This window comes from Carettochelys insculpta, chromosome 2 (assembly GCF_033958435.1).
Source record: "Carettochelys insculpta isolate YL-2023 chromosome 2, ASM3395843v1, whole genome shotgun sequence".
In the NCBI taxonomy this organism is placed as follows: Eukaryota; Metazoa; Chordata; order Testudines; family Carettochelyidae; genus Carettochelys; species Carettochelys insculpta.
The window spans coordinates 88,910,326-88,927,291 of NC_134138.1; the positions used below are offsets into that span (position 1 = coordinate 88,910,326).

The following is a 16,966-nucleotide window of genomic DNA, read 5'->3' on the forward strand; positions in this document are numbered from 1 at the left end:
TTCTGTGATTATTTGGAGACAATAGAATAAGCCCCAATGAAAGATTAATGCCTGAAGCTTTATCCTCCATCTCCCTCACCCGCTTCCAGTAGGTTTAAAAACCACTCATCACATTACAGACAGCAAAAGTGGAATGGTAGCAAACAGTGGACAGATCAAAGCTGGAAAACAGCCTCAAGAGATTAGAGCTGGCGAAGCTGCAGCTAATAAAGGAAATTCAGTGTTAACACATGTTAAGTCCTCTACTTGCAAAAGAAATAAACAGTGCAAATACAAACTATGGAGCAGGTGCAAACGGTCATTTCATTATAGAAAGTTTATATCTATCTTGTCTCTGTGCTTAGATTTCCAGAAAGCCTTTGACAAAGTCCCTCACCAAACACTTTTGCATAAATTAAGTTGTGATGGGATAAGAGGGAAGATCCTTTCATGGATTGAGAACTGGCTAAAAGACAGGAAACAAAGGGCTGGAATAAATGGTCAGTTTTCAGAATGGAGAGAAGTAACCAGTGGCTTTTCCTAAGGATCAGTCCTAGGACCAATCCTATTCAACTTGCTCATAAGTGATCTGGAGAAAGAGGTAAACTGTGAGGTGGCAAAGTGTGCTGAGGACACTAACCTGCTCAAGATAGTTAAGACCAAAGCAGACTGTGAAGAACTTCAAAAAGATCTCACAAAACTGAGTGATTGGGCACCAAAATGGTAAATGACATTTAATGTGGATAAGTGTAAAGTAATGCACATGGGAGAAAATAACCCCAACTATACATGCAATGTGATGGGGGCTAATTTAGCTACAACTAATCAGGAAAGACATCTTGGGGTTATCATGGGTGGTTCTCTGAATACATCCATGCAGTGTGCAACGGCAGTCAAAAAAGTGAACAGGATGTTAGGAAACATTAAAAAAGGGATAGAGAATAAGACGGAGAATATCTTATTGCCCTTATATAAAGCCATGGGACGCCCACATCTTGATGTGGTCTCCTCATCTCAAAAAAGATACAGTGGCATTAGAGAAGGCTCAAAAAGGGGAAACTAAAATGATTAGTGTTTTGGAATGGGTCCCATTTGAAGAGAGGTCAAAGAGGCGAGGGCTTTTCAGCCTAGAAAAGAGGAAACTAAGGGGGATATGATAGAAGTATATAAAATTATGAGTGGTGTGGAGAAAGTGAACAAGGAAAAATTGTTTACTTGTTCCTATAATATAAGAACTAGAGGACACCAAATGAAATTAATGGGCAGTAGGTTAAAAACAAATAAAAGGAAGTTCTTCTCCGCACAGCGCACAGTCAAAATGTGGAACTCCTTGGCAGAGGACGCTGGGAAGTCTACGACTATAACGGTTTAAAAAAGTGCTAGATAAATTAATGCAGGTTGGGTCCATTAATGGCTATTAGTCAGGATGGGTAAGGAGCGGTGTCCCTAGCCTCTGTTGGTGAGAGGCTGGAGATGGATGGCAGGAGAGAGATTATTACCTGTTTGGTTCAGTCTCTCTGGGGCACCTGGCATTTGCCACTGTCGGCAGACAGGATACTGGGCTGGATGGATCTTTGGTCTGACCCAGTATGGCCGTTCTTATGTTCTTGAGTGATGTCTTGACATAACTTTAAAATGTACTAATCCCTATAGATGGTGATATAAAAAGTTTAAAAATAGTTATTCCAGGTAATTTTTGTTAGTAATTGTATGCATTCTTTGTGTGTGATAAATGTCTGTGTGTACCACTGTCAAACGAATACAGCACATTAACTAGAACGTATTAGATCAGTTACACATGTCATTTCCATTACAGGAGTTTACAAAGTAATTCACAAGCTGTGGAAAACTAGTTCCTTAAGGTAACTTTTGTATTTTCTTTTTAAAAGGAAAAGCATGGCTTTCACAGAAAGTCACATGTTTATCTAGAGGGCAGGAAAACTATAGGCTTCTCTCCTCTACTGAAATTATATAGATGTGTTTCTTTGGATAAGAATGGTAATAACTTTTCTGATGACATGAAGCGTGTTGACTGTCACCCTTGTGATACACTTAAGTGTTTTGTATACAGCACTAAGATGAACACTGCTAACTCATGTTCAAATTCACTTTGAACAGTAAATCATTAATGAATCATGGCCCAATTGAAAGCAAAACAAAACAAAAGAAAAAACAATTCTTGATTCTTAGCACAGTTCTTGACTTGTCTTAAGCTTGAGTGCTGCAGACTCGGCACTTGTTCTTCTCTCTCTTTAATACAAGAGATGCAGGGTAAATTTTTCAAAAGCATCGAAGTGACTTAGGTACCTGAAACACATCTATATGACCCTTGGGTGCCTGTTATAATTTAAGCACTTCTGAAAATTGTACCACCAATCCTATGATCATTTTAGTACCTGCATGTACAGTAAGTACTCACATAAATAGCTCCTTTGAAATCACATGGGCCTGAATATATTTTTCCTGCCTTTAACTTGCAGTAGCATACATGGCTATAGGTGCCTGTGACTGCAGATTGTGTACATATATACTGTGTTATAATATGCTTGGACTGAAACTTATTTACCAGACTGTTTGCCATATAGGCTTAAAGACAAAGGGCTTGTCTACAGTGCAGTAGAAGTTCAGGGTTAGCAGAATGTGATTTAGCAGAGCCTGCATTTGGGATCCTCAGGCTTGAGGGTCTACTCTTATTTATAAGCCAGATGAAAAATTGTTGACCTTTTGATCCCAGCCTGGGGCTGCAGCATCCACACTCTATTAAGCAGACCTGAGTGCAACAACTCATATGACAGACTTCCTAGCTCCCTCCCAAAAGGTGGCTGCTCCAGCCCTTTGTTCATGGTGCAATGTGGGAAAATTTGACTGTTCACCAACTTGCCAGTCCAGAGGACAAAGGAGGTTCCTAGAGCATGAGTCCAATGGAGCTGCGACTGCTCTGCAGAGCAATAGAGCATGAACCCTGGGTTCTGGCTTGACTCAGACTAGAATCTTTCATCTCCTGAAGTCCAGGCACCCTGAGTCTGAGCCCTCGATTACTGTGAGTTGTGTGTAGGTGGAAGGCTGATTAATCTTGAGTCTGAGTTTCAACACAGGGCTTACACTGTAATGTAGATACAGCCTAAGGTCCCAATTCTTAATCAGACAAAAATCTTATAGAAATTAATAGAGGGTGCACCTCCCTCCTCTGACAACCTTGGGACTTGCGTGGTTCCCTGCTGGCCCCACTCTGGGCTTCCCTCCAGGCTGTTGGTTAGCTCCCCAGTCTTGGCTCCCCACTGCCGTCTCTGGGTCCCTGCCACTGCCGGTCCCAGCTCCCTATGGCTCCTGCTTCCCCATCCGCTGGCTTCCTGGCCCCAGCTGGAGCTCCCGCCACAGGACTCTCATCTGGCCCCTACATTTGGCTGCCAACTCTCTCCCTCTGGTCTGACAAAACCTATGGTCCGACGGGACCACGGATATTACCAGACCAAAGTGTCCCACATTTCAGAGGTTCAACCTGCAGGAGTTTTTCCTTGGTAAGGATGACAGAACAATACACTTGAAATCCTGTTCAGTGTCTTTAATTTATGTTGATATTTTAAATCACTTCTAGCTAGAAAGTGCTGCCATTAGACTGTTTTACTGACAGAGCCCTTTTTTCTTTTCCTCTAGTGATTTAGACCAACAATATATAAACTATGTATTCAGGTAAAACTAATTTGCTTGTGATAAACATTGATTGTTTTTATGTTGCAAATTGGTCCATTTTCAATAGTTATCTTGTTTCAGAAACACGGGTGATACTCCCATTAACCAAATAAATCCAATGTACCTTTATAAAAAGGGTTGGGTCCAACAGTAGACTATTTTGTGGTGAGATAATGGGTGTGCAAGCCAAGTTACACTTGTAAAGATAATTGTGTTAACTATGAGTGATCACTGATCTCCAAAGCTCAGTTTGACACCATGAGTTGATGAGAACAAACCAAGCAATGCCAATTATTGCCACAGATGAGGTATTAGGTATAGACATATTTCACACAGAAACCATTGGTAATAACTATGATAAAAATGGTGATTTTATATGGGACAGATAATTCAGACCCTTAGTTATTGGCATATCAAATCATAGCCAAGGGGCAGTGAACCTGGCTGTCTTTGGATTTTGCAAGTCCCTATCTGAAGTAAGACATGTAGGGGCCCTGTAATTAAACCTCCCTGCTTGCCTCTGCATACTCATGCTGATCCCAGTCACCTCCTGCCTGACACCAGGTGATAGCTATAGGAAAGCACAAAGTACTTCTGTATTTCTACATGTGCTTTCTTATTAAGGGGTGGGAAATAATGTTAGGGCAGCCTTCACACCTGCTTGTGATTGTCATATCATTTCTCATAGAGCTGGGAGGGACCTTGAGAGGTCATCAAGTCCAGTCCCCTGCTCTCTTAGCAGGACCAAACACCATCAATGGCAGCTTATTTTTAAATCTATTTACCCCAGGCCCCTAAATGGCCTCCTCAAGGATTGAGTTTACAGCTCTGGGTTTACAAGGCCAATGCTCAACCCACTGAACTATCCCTCCTGTCCATTTGTCTTTGACCCCTGGAGAGCCTCATGCATGTGCAGTATTGGATGGTGCTAGAGAAAAATGGCATTGAAAGGGAAATAAAATCAAGAACCAGATGAAAGAGCGACTGGATGTGAAAACCTGTTGTGTGGGTGTGTGCCTGTCTGAGTGGGCCTTATACAGTCTGTGAGATGGACTTACAGATACTTACAACTGCCTTACCTTGTAACTCTACGAACATAAAGTTGAGAAGCATGAGGAATCCAGTCCTATTTACCTTAGTCAAAAAACCCTCTCCAATTTGCATGAATAAAGTGAGATGGAATAGACCATTAACACAGGTTTGGTATGTGCTAAGAAATTCATCGGTGCAGTATGCACTGTCTGATAGTGTGTGTGCATCCATTTGCATACAGCAGTTTTAATTCCTAACGCAATCTGTTCTTCTCGGTTTCTCAAGTAAAGAGCACATTTTTGTCAAAGGAGACAACATTTGTTTGTATTAATTTTGAATACTGGTCCAGTCACATGACTGCAGACATGGTGTTTATGCACAAAAATAAGGTTATCATATTTTACCTTCCAAAAAAGAGGACATGGTGGATGTGGAGCATTGTTGTTATTTTATTGTCTTTGTCCAAGAATAGAACACTTGGACCAATTGGAGATATCCCGTGAAAGCGGGGCTGAGAGCCACCAAAGGCCGGGGGTGAGGTGTGGGTGGTCCTGGCTCTACACCCCTGAAGGGGCAGGGCCTCAGGTGGAAGGGGCAGGCTAAGGGCAGTTAGCCCTGAGCACTGCCTGGAGCATGGCACTGAGCCCTTCCCCGCCTTTTTTCCGAGCTGCATGGAGGGGCACTCCCGTGGTGTTTCAAAACAGCCTGCAGGGCTCTGGCTCATGCTGCAGTGACCAGGATCTCTGGGCCCTTTTGAATTACCAGGCCCTTATGCAGTTCTCCCCCTTGCTCCTCCTGGCAGCAGGAGGCCTGTCCATTGAAAACCTACTGCAGGCACCAAAGGTTTCAATCCTTAAGGGAAAAGGACAAGAAATGAGTATTAAGCTGCTTGGAAAAAATACACAGACTTCATTCTTACACATCTTCATTCTCACACATCTTCAATGGTGATTTCTGGATTCTACTCAACCTCCATGTAGCTTTTACATGTGGCTGTCTAATAAAACACCACAGCTGAATGGAGTGAGACACTACCAGCAACGGGGCTGCTGTGCAATCAGTACAGAATAGCAAATTTTTAACAAGGAGATGAATCATACAATGAGCGAATGAAGATTAACTTCAGCTTCATCTTTATCAACACTAGTGGTTATTCGTGTCTTGCTGTTCCCAGTCTCAGCCACCGCAGCTGAGCATTCTTTTTTCCTCGTTGAATAGAACTTTGTATTCTGAGAGAAGTCACTTTCTGCCTGCTCGTCAGGTGCTCATGAAGGACTGGAAGTAACAGACAAGAAAACATCAGAGAGTTGTACAAAATTGCAAGAAACAGAGAAGGACTTAGATACAGTACATCGTAGTAGGTTTGAGTAGCCAACTTTAGTTTCTGTGAGGATTTTAAAACAGGAGTTAAATCTAATACAACTGTCATGAAACATTTTTTCAATTTTTACTATGGTGCCATATAGCCCACCTTTGCTCTCATGGTCTCAGTCCTCACTGGGCCACCCCCCTGGTATTTTCAAAAACCATGGCCCCCAATTTCAATTCCTGAAGCTAATACTTAGGTAGAGTTCTCGCACTCCACTCCTCCAGGCAAACTTTCAGCCATGAAAAAGAGAGAAAGAAAAATGAAGATTTGGAAGAGATATAGCATACAATGGTGTAATTTAACCACTCTTTCTCCTCTCCCCCTGCTTGTGGACATTTGCTACCTGTATGTTGGAAAACAAAGCACTTGTAGATAAGGAGCTCTAAGATCAGATATTGTGGTCTGGGCCAGTACCCCAGTTTTAAAGATTGGTTTTTTTTAAAGGGCTGGTATAAATGTGTGAATAAGAACATGGTGCTTTTTCAGCTTCTCAAAAGCAGTGGCTGTAAACAAGCATCATTCTGCAAAGATTTTCATTGTCTAGGGTTTTTCATCTTTGCTTGGATGTTGCTGGTACAAATACAGGTTGAACCTCTCTAATCTGGAATTTTCTCATCTGGCAACGTCCGTAATCTGGCATGATTTTAGTTCGCTGGATGGCCACGTTTCCAGGGTCTCTTAAAGTTTGTTTCCAGCCACCAGTCCTGGCTCTCAGTGTTCTGTGCTGTTGTTTAGCTGTAATTTTCCCCTACATGTCTTCTTGGAGCCCTGTAAGCAGTGACAGTGTAGGGAGTGTGCTAGACAGTATTGCTCTCCTGTGGTACAGCAAATTCTGTCATCCGGCACTGGTGGGGTCCTGAGGGTACCAAAGTGGAGAGGTTCACCCTGTACTAGAAAACAGCTGTTTTGATTTCTTTGATTAGAAGGGAGGCAGGTGGTCGGTTTGGCTCCATGGGATTTGTTTTTTAAAGGACATTCAGTTCCGTGGCAGTTAGGCCTTGTTGAGAGCAGGGAGATTTTTTTTTTGTTTTGTTTTTAATATGTGTTAACTAGAACGCTATTTTTATTAAGTGCCATTTAAAATGGTACTAGCGATTTCTGGTCGACCTAGAGCATAGCTGTCATTAACAGATGCTCTGATAGTCAAGTTAAAGCTTGTGAGGATGCCTAAGATTTACCTGTTAAAGTATATACTGCCTCATCTTTGCCAGACTTCTAGCAGGTGTTAGCTAAGAACACACCTTGCATCCTGTTTTAGACAAGGCTCCAGTCTAAACTCCCAAATACAGCAGTCTGAAATGCCAGCTGCTGGGAATGTGGGTTACTGGCTTTGTCTACTCTATCACTCTTCATGAAATTTCATGCTATTGGACCAGTAGTGTACTGGCAGTAGAAGCACTAGTCTCTTCAGGTTGTTGGTGCCTGTATCTCAATGTCGTGATTTACATTTAAAAAAAAAACCACTGGGTGAACACAACTTGACAGTGATTGCTGTGTCAGGGACCCATGAAAGTGTTACCGTCTAGTAACTTTCATTTTTACTAGTCTTAGAGGGGTAGTTGTATTAATCTGTAGCTTCACAAAAAACCCAAACAAATCAACAAGCAGTCCTGTAGTATCTTGAAAACTAACCATTTTGTTGATTAGGTAACAAGCTGGGTCATACCCATGAAAGCTCAATACCTAATCAATAAAGTTGTTAGTCTTTAAGGTGCAATAGGACTGCTTGGGGTTTTTGGTTTTTTTCATTTTTACTCTCGATGGTGCTTAAATAGAGCAGATTAAAATTTTTGCCTTGAGCTATTTGATGGCTTTAATGTATTAGTATGCCAATTTTTTAAAAAGATCAGATATATTAGTTCCATGTAGTATTGCTAAGAATATAACTGAATGCTTCTTGTCCCAGCATGCACTGATTCTTGTTTAAAACCTGGAATGAATTTTTTGGGAGACTGTTGTTCATGTGTATTAGAAACATGGAGGTGGACTTTCCAGAATGAGACGTGTTTGAAGATTTTGCTGAATTTTGAAAAATACTGCATTTCTCCCACCTTATCAAGGGAGTATCTGTCTCAAAAAGTTGGCCACTATTTGAGATATTTCTTAAAATTTGTACAAGAGCCTATTCAAGTTCAGTTACCAGTCTGCAAACTGCCTGCCTGCCACATAGCCTAGATAGAAACCTTTTGTATCCAAAAACTGGGATGTTTGGCTCCCGTATCAAAGGCTGGGTGCTATAGCTGATCATTTTGAGGGCTGCCCTCATAACTAGGTTATTATCTTCAGTCTTCTCCTGTCCTCTGCAGGGGGCATGTTGCTGCTCTGGAGTGGGGCATCAGGATGCAGCTGCCTGTCCATGGGCTTTAACTCATCTTGTCACTTTCAAATTTAGCAGCACTTAAAAGTTGAGGCGACACAGCAGTGTTCAACTAGCAAAGAAGTGTGCATATGTTGTGGCAGAGTCAGTCTCATTCCTGGGCCCCAGGTCCTCTGGCCCCACCATATGAACCCCATTACCCTTGCTGGGGCAGGGGGAACCCAGTCCCCACCCACTTGTTCTGGGTTCTGGCCCAGGGACCCTGGATGGTTGCTACCAGTGGGGGCTGACTGCCTTCACCCTTATCCCTTCAGTTCCTCTCCCTGGGCCACTTGCTGCAGACAATTCCCCCCTGTACCTCCTTCCTCTAGTGGTAGCCGTGGCAGCATATCCCCTTCTTTGTTTGGCTCCTCCAGTTGACCAGTTCCTCAAAGTCTCTGGTGGAGCTCCAGGCCCCCTGGGTTGCTGGATTGGGGCAGTCCAGCCCCCCTGGGTTGCTGAGACTCCTCTTCTCTTTTGTGCTCTCTAGTGCTCCTCTAAGTTGCCTTACTTCCCTTCACTCACCTTCTAAACTCTCTGGAACCCCCCTCCCCTTGCCCTCTCTGGAGAAGGGCTTACAAAGGCAGCCCTGAGTGGGGTCAGTTGTCCCTAATCGATTTTGGGCAGCCTACTTCTCAGCTGCTCCCACTTTGATTGTCAGCTCTGTCTCCACTCTGTTTTTACTCCTGCCTCCCCTCTCCTGACCCCACCCTGCCACAATATACTGCTCTGGTTCTTCCTTTCCTTTGTTTCACTCTCCCCATTCCTTGTCTGTTTGGGCTTTGGTCACTCTCTCTGCCCCGACACTGTACCCTCACAAAATGAGTGGTGTGAGGACTGTGACAGTTCAAATACTTAAGAATCTACTTTGATATTGGATAGAAATGTATACACTTCTGTGGAATGCGGCATATTCTGTTCACTAGCAAAACAGATTCAGAGCTAACTCCAATAGTGGTATAATCCCAAGCTCTTATCTGGCCTATTTTGTCATGACTTAAAACAGGTTTATTGTTTCATTCAGCACATGGAAGATAAATCTGAAGGAATTAATAGGCAAAATGCCATAGTTTGCCTTGCTTGCGGTTGCTCACAAGACAAGTTGCAAGTAATTTGAGTCAGGTTTGGAAAGACCCTTGAATCTCCATACTGTTTCAAATCTGTGATTGCAATGAGGTGCTAGGACGGTGAAGCATCTTTCATCTCTGGAGGGCTGACTAGGATTCTTGCGTAGGAAAAATTGTGAATGAAGGGCTGGTTGTGCTCATCTTAAGGGTGCCAGACTGGGCAGTAGTCCTGCTCAAGTCACATGCTGATATTATTACTGCCTGTCTCTTGGCTGGAGTGTTGGTGACCTGAAAAAATGGGAATGCATGCTGGATGCTCACCCCTCTCCAAGCAATGTTCTGAGTAGCAGAGCGGGGTGCGGTGAAGTAAAGTGCACCTGGCAAAGTGGTGGCACGAATTGGTTCTCTCAGAAACAACGAGTCATAATTCTACTCCAAGTTTTTTGTCTTTGGAGAGGTGGCTGTGTGCAACTCCTGACAGAGATGTGGAGCTGAAGGGACTTTAAGAGGTCTTCTAATCCCCACCCCGCTTCCCGCCCCATGATGAGAAAGGATTAAATACATCCTGACTTGACAAGTGTTTGTCTAACCTGTGCTTAAAAACCTGAAGTGGTGGCAATGCCACAGGCAGAGAGCGCATAGGCTGAGTTTATTGCTCTTAGTCTAATTGATGCTTGTCCATGAAACTGAAGTGCTGGACAACTGGCAGTCTGTGGCCAGGAGAAACCTAGGACACAGAATGAGAGGAATGTTTTGAGCATTTGATTGAAGTGTGTGACAGAAATATGTGTAAAGCCTGTAGAGTGCACACCCACAATGTAAGTGGCTTTAGAAAGTGCTGCTAGGCTTACTCATTTATGAGCACAAAAAGCTGCACTGGATCTCTTATTTTGCTGTGGTGAAAGCAGCTTTGCAGACATAAATTGCCTTCCTTGCTGACAAAACTGCCCCATAATCAGACAGAAGAGCATATGAGGTGCAGCCCAAAATAAAATATCGTGGGCTTGGGAAAATCATGGAGCTCCTTCTACCTGGCCTGGTGTGCTAAGTTGTCCTTCTGGAAAGTCTCTGAGTCCCTTGGACAGCCCCATAAGATGTCCACCAATGCCCTGTTGAGAGCATAGATGCAGAGTGAAGCTTACTGCAGTTTAAACCACTAACTTAAGGCTGCCCCTTTCACCACAAAGATTTGTTTGTTTTCTTTGGGCCTGAGCCGGGGATGTCACAAGGGTTCTCAGTTCCCCTTGCAGGCAGATGAAGTTTCTTGCCGAGGCAAACATACACACAATTCCTACTCTCCACAGTTCTATCAGTAAAACATGTACAAAGCAAAAAGCAGATACTGAAGGCAAGCTATAACTCTCACCACATTCTGTACAGGTTCATTTGTGCTTCCATTCCCTTGTGGTGGTTCAGGCTGAGTAATAAGCAACGTGTCTTCACATCCTTTGCTGTGTTTACCAGCAGAATTGATGATGTCAGTGAATTTGTGGAACTGGTGTTTATTTAACTGAAGCATCTTCTGGGTCTCTAGTTTTGGTAGGCCCATGGAAGATAGGGTTACAGAATTACATAATGTATATCCAACAGTCTAGATGCTTTGATTTTTTTCATGTCCATGTGGCACAGAGGGTTGCTGTGGCTGTGCTGGTTTGGTTGGTACCTTGCAGGTATCCTCAATCTGCCCTGGGGCAGCTGAGGACAGTGACTCTGAGTGTGTGTGTGTGTGCGGATTGTGATGCCTTCAACATGTCTTTTTTTCACCTTCGTAACTGCAGTGGCTACTAATAGTGAGGTGAAAAGCATGGTCTTTGGCTGAACTGCTGTCCTCATCTTTATTGCTTTTCCTCCAGTGGTCATCACTGACACCTATCTTGTTCCAGTTTGGAAGCCACTAGAACTTTGCTTTGGAAGCATAGCTTCTCTGGAGCCATACAGCCCAGAATCTTTGCTCATGGCAAAGGATCAATCATTTTGCAGTCTTTTATCTTTGGAGATGGAGTGGTAATTGAACAACAGGATGCTTTTCACTGTGGACATTGGTATTGACTGGTAGCCCCTTCGTCCTTTAGTTTTGTGATATTGGCTTTTGTTATTCCAGTCCCAGAAGTCCATTGAAGGCCTCATAAATCTTAGCTCAAAGGCCACAAAAGCTAGAACCAACCCTGATTAGTTTTATAATTTGTATATGCATGAAAATGTGCATGGATAAATAGTTCTTTAAAATTCCCTTCTAGCACTGAGTTTGTTTGGAACTCAGCCATGAATAGCTTTAGAAAAGAAAAGTAAATGTTTTTAGTTCTTGCAAGATCAGGAGTTTCACTAGCACGCTTTCTTTATAGATGTTTGAATTGTAACATGAATGCTCGTTCCTTTCATCTGAATGGTATTTTGTGTGATGCTCACAAATATGGATGCACAGTGCTTGCACAAACACACAGGGAACTGGATGCCTAATTTGTGTATACATTTACCAGAGTCATGTGATTTTTAGGCATGTTTGCCCACTCCAGGCCAAAATTCACTGTTGTACAGATAGCCAGCTGAAGGCTTAGGCATGACTGTGGCATGTAAGCTGCGTTTTGGTGATGTGACACAGAGGCCTGTGCTGTCTCACTGTGTAGGGGAGTAGTTCACTCGTTAATGAACAGTTAGGTGCACTGTTCATTTGTGGGCAGTTTGTTTGTGTCCTCCTTTATACATAAATTTTTAATTCCATTTATAGTGAAACATTTTTTGTTTTGTTTTTAGTGTGGTGCTTTTGGCCTCTGCGTCCCATCCAGCAGGTAAAGAGAAACTGTTAGTACTTCTTAGGGTTCGGATTTGATTTTTATTTTTTCAGCGTATGCAGTCTTAGAGCAGAGTCTGCACCATCGCGTATCCTAGTGCAAAAACTGGAATGGAACTGCTGAATGAAGGCCATGACAAAACAAGTGTAGCAAACTTGTCTCAGTCCTTCCCATTCCACTGAATCCTGCATCATTAGGAGGTTCTCTTGAATTAACTGAGAGCAGGATTGGAACCACCTAGGCCAGTGGTGAACAACCTGCTGCTCATTGGGGTAATCTGATTGCAGGCTGCGAGACATTTTGCTGACATTGACTGTCTGCAGGCACTGCCTCCAGTAGATCCTTGTGGCTGTGGTTCACCACTTCTGGCCAGTTGGAGTGGTGGGAAGCGGTAACTAGCATGTCCCGGTGGCCCCGTTGCCTACAGGCACCTCTTCTCACAGCTTTCATTGGCTGGGAATGGTGAATCATGGCTACTGGGAACTGTGGGGGGCAGTGGCTGAAGACAGTCAACAGCAGCCTGCAATCAGACTACCATGAAGGGCTGCATGTGGTCTGTGGGCTGCAGGTTGCCCATCTCTTTTCTAGGCCAGGAAAAAATCTCAAAGAGGAGAGGGGAAAGTAACCTTTCACTGTGATATGTTTGCACTGATATTTAATGGCATCTAATGGATGGTCATACGGCCCTTACTTGTCTTTTGCCAAAGAGACCAATGAGACCCTGAATAACAAATACAGCAGCCTGTAATCTGCATTTTAGCTGATGGAGGGCCTAGTCACAAGGGTTAGCTGGTAGAATGCTCCCTTGAGACTAAGGCCAACTAGCCAGCATGAACACTGGGTTTCCTTCCTCATGCAACAGAGTTTTCACTACGATGTTTGCTCATGGATTAAATGCATCTGTTTGTTCACACTTTACTTCTCCCCTCCATCACAGCCAATAGTAGGAATTTGTCGTTCACGAACCAAAAAGCCAACGATAAGTAATTATTCAGGGAGGTGAGATTTGTGAGAGCTGGCAACATAAGAGTGGCCACCCTAGGTCAGACCAAAGATCCAGCTAGTTCACTGTCCTGTCTTCTGAGAGTGGCCAATGCCAGGCACCCCAGAGGGAATGAACAGAACAGCTTATCAAGTGATGCATTCCCTGTCACCCGTTCCCACCTTTTGGCAAATTTGTGCCCTACCAGTCAAAGCAATGATGATGGAACCTGCCCATACTTCTTTTTACAGAAAAGTCAACCATTTACAAAGACAAAGAAAAAAGCATTTAAGAAACAAACAGGTACCACTCTTCAGCTGGTAGGAGCTTTTGATGCTTTAGAAAGCCACCATGCCCTCCCATCAGGAATTATGAATGAGAAATGCCCAGTGAAGTAGGCACACATATTAAAAACTGTGATGAGAAACACCTTGAGCACGTGTAGAGCTTGGAGATGAGAGAACTGCAGATACTAGGCACTCCAGAGAACTCTATTGGTCAGGCTTCATGGAAGCACAAATATTCATCAGCTCCACTATGCTCATATTTAGAAGGAAATTTTTAAACCTCCTGACTTGCTGTTTGTGACAGAGTTCAAATTCCAGGGAGAGAAACAGCCAATACATGTGAACGTTTCCTGTTGCACAGCATGGAACTAAAAGAATTAAGTGACTTCAGTGGAAACAAATTCACCCCTGGGGCCTCTCCATAAAACTAGCAAATATGGTGCATGCTTGATCATTGGAAACTGCAGTGTCAACACAATCATTCATGTGCCGTTAGAAACGTATTAGGCAAGAGTACTGTTACATATTTTACAGCCTCTTTCCTCTCTTTTGAACAAAAGTCAGGAACCAGCTAGAACTGAGAGAGTCAGGAATGAATCATTAAAACATTAGAAATGTGGAAATCTTGGTAATTTAGAGTCAGGCAGCTATAAAGGAATGTTAAACTAACACTGTAATGACTGTTTAATTGCTGTTCCCCAGTTGTTTGTAGCTGTGGGCATTTTTGCCAGTTTTCCACTGAGCATATTACTTTGTTCCTCAGGTGATCTCTTCAGTGCCTTGGACTTTCCATTTCTGTACTTCTACAGATTTCACAGCAGCTGCTGTGCCAGGTAACCGCTCCATATTCAGGGATATGAATGTTTTTAGAAGAATTGGTTCTGTCCGCTTCCAACCTTGACCCTGTTACAAACCAGTAAAATCTGGGTTAGATACAATTAGGGTATCTTGGCAAAAGCCAGTAAAGTGACTGCCTCTGAAATGCTGTTGAGGACCTGAGATTCATATTTGCCAGGGGTTGTTTCATTAGAGGAAGAAGGGGTCTGGGTATGTGCAGTGTGGCCATGAGGGTTCCCAGCTTCCATTAAAATAGTTTTAGTTACCCTAGCAAAGCTTTCATAGACAGCATAGAATCACAGGACTGGAAGCGAACTACAGATGATAAAAACCAGGGCTAAGGGGCTGCTGACAAAGGGGATTTTTGCCAACAGAACTAAGTCTACACGGCTTGGGGCAATACAAATTAGTCACATGAATATGCAAATATTTGTCCATTTTGCATTTTCAAGAGCCCTCATTTGCATCACACTACTGGCAGCAGCACGGCAGCAGGGTGTGTAGACCTGACCTATATGTCCCCTTTTCCACTTCAATAGCAAGGGCACGATTTGCCTTGTAACTGTTTCTGAAGCACTCATTTGAATCCCTTCCTTTCCCCATCACTAGTTTACCACAAATGGCTTAGTGAATTCACCTCATCTTTTAGATGAGAACATCAGGACATCTTATTTCCCAGCAGTAGGTGGTTATTAATGTATTATTTATCTTCCATCAGCGGAGATAGACAACATTTTAATTTTGCGTCGTTAGGGAGGTTAAGTAATGTGGCAGTATCAGAAGCTGAAATTCTCCAATGGTGGTTTCAGCTCAAGAGACAAAAGAAGTTGGACTGAGTGAGAGTATGGGCCAAATATATACATATGTCTCCCACTGAAATCGTAAATGATTTGAATGAGTCATTTGAACATCACAATTTGACTTTGTGTTAGTCACCTATGCTTTCCTGTAGACCACTGGTTATCATAGCACATTAAAGATCAAGTATGAGGTCCACAAATGTTCTTACTTATAGTATACACCTGACTGGGAAGGGGGAACTGTCCTGGATATAAAATAAGCTCTTACTCTACTAACTCATCCGTTCCAGGTCTTGAACAATACTGCCCTGGGGATGTTTGTTGGTATTGACCTAGGAATATCATGAAACCTGTAAGAGTCTAGTGAACAGAAGCTGAGAGATTTCTCTTTATCAATGGAGGCTTTTTCAACCCCTTACAGTGGGCTGTTGGGATTCTTTCTGATGTTGCACACAGTGAAGCTAAAAAACATCACATCATCATGGCAATATGCAGCCTGGAATTTCGTTGCTAAGGTAAGAGAGACCATCAGCTGAACTTGGATGATCTCTATCTCCAGTGGATAAACTGTGAGTTAGTTAAGCCTCCATACCGCTGTTCTTTCCCCAGCTGTTCTAATTACACATAATGTTAATCTGTTTAATAGCATACATATAGCAGAGTTAAGGCAGCCCCTATCAGTCACCTGTGGGTACCGAAAACAATGGGCCATACCAGCTAAAAATCTGACATGCTGGCTCCAGGCAGTTAAATACTTTCCATGTCTGGCATTTCTTTAGAGTTCCTGCTGTTGAGCATGATGTTAGTGTCTGCCACTAATAGTTTCTCTTGTTGCCTCTTTCTTCCCGGAAGCATTGGTTTTCAGAACCACCGAACCAAAACCTGGATCCATAGAAGCCACTGTCACAGCCCCATTAGGCTTCTGTGGAGGCCCAGTGTTATCTAGTGGCAATCTGAAATTGGTGATACTTGCACTGAGTAGTTAACAGCTTAACTGTTTAAACTATCCACAATATATAAAGTCAGAAAGGGTGGTTTGATTCCTGTTCTGCACATGCATATTAACCAGTTTAATTATTACCCTGTGTGATACCCTGAAGCTATTACTTTCCTGGGCAGTTTGTTCTCAAGTTTTTCATACTAAAATGAATGAAGCTGCTTTTTAATGGAGTTGTTTAATGTGGTTGTTTGTTGTTGTTGTTGTTTAATGGAGTCTTTGTTCTGATGGCTGCAGATAAGGAGTGTCAGTGGTTTTGTATGGTAAACCCTCGAGTTATGTTGGGGTTGTGTTCCTGCAACCCCCGCCTAACTCAAATGTTCACACAGGTCGGGGGGAGATGGGAACCAGGCTATAGCCTGGTTCCTGGCTCCCCTGGGCTTGCAGGAGCCGGGAAACTGACCAGCCCACCAGGGCTGATCAGTTTCCTGCCTCTCAGAGTGGCAGGGAACTGGAAACCAGGGGGCAGCCTGGCTCCCAGCTCCCTCTTGCTTGTGGGACCCAGGAAACTGACCAGACATGAGCTGGTTCCCAAGCGGCAGCCTGGCTCCCAGCTTCCCTCCACTCCTTGGTCTGCTGCCCTAGTCAGTTTCCCGGCTCTGCAAGTGGAGGGGAGCCGGGAGCCAGGCTGCCACTTGGTTCCCAGCTCCCTACTGCTTGTGGGACCCGGGAAACTGAACAGCCCACGAGGGCTGTTCAGTTTCCTGGCTACTTCTCCCTGCCTAGTTGCTACTTTATACTAATAGATCTTCAGAGCAAGTGGGGGGTTGGATGGGTGGAA

The 16,966-nt window shown here is 43.5% G+C and overlaps 1 protein-coding gene across 4 annotated transcripts in view; it reads left to right on the forward strand.

Moving 5' to 3' along the window:
* Positions 1-16,966, forward strand: part of SLC35D4 (solute carrier family 35 member D4) — a 92,907-nt gene that overhangs the window by 31,627 nt on the left and 44,314 nt on the right. For all 4 annotated transcript variants that reach the window (XM_074987330.1, XM_074987334.1, XM_074987333.1 and 1 more), the window contains 5 exons: positions 1,796-1,841; positions 3,634-3,669; positions 12,245-12,279; positions 14,315-14,384; positions 15,610-15,703. In XM_074987330.1, coding sequence (XP_074843431.1) covers positions 1,796-1,841; positions 3,634-3,669; positions 12,245-12,279; positions 14,315-14,384; positions 15,610-15,703 — 281 coding nt within the window. The remainder of the gene's footprint in view (positions 1-1,795; positions 1,842-3,633; positions 3,670-12,244; positions 12,280-14,314; positions 14,385-15,609; positions 15,704-16,966) is intronic.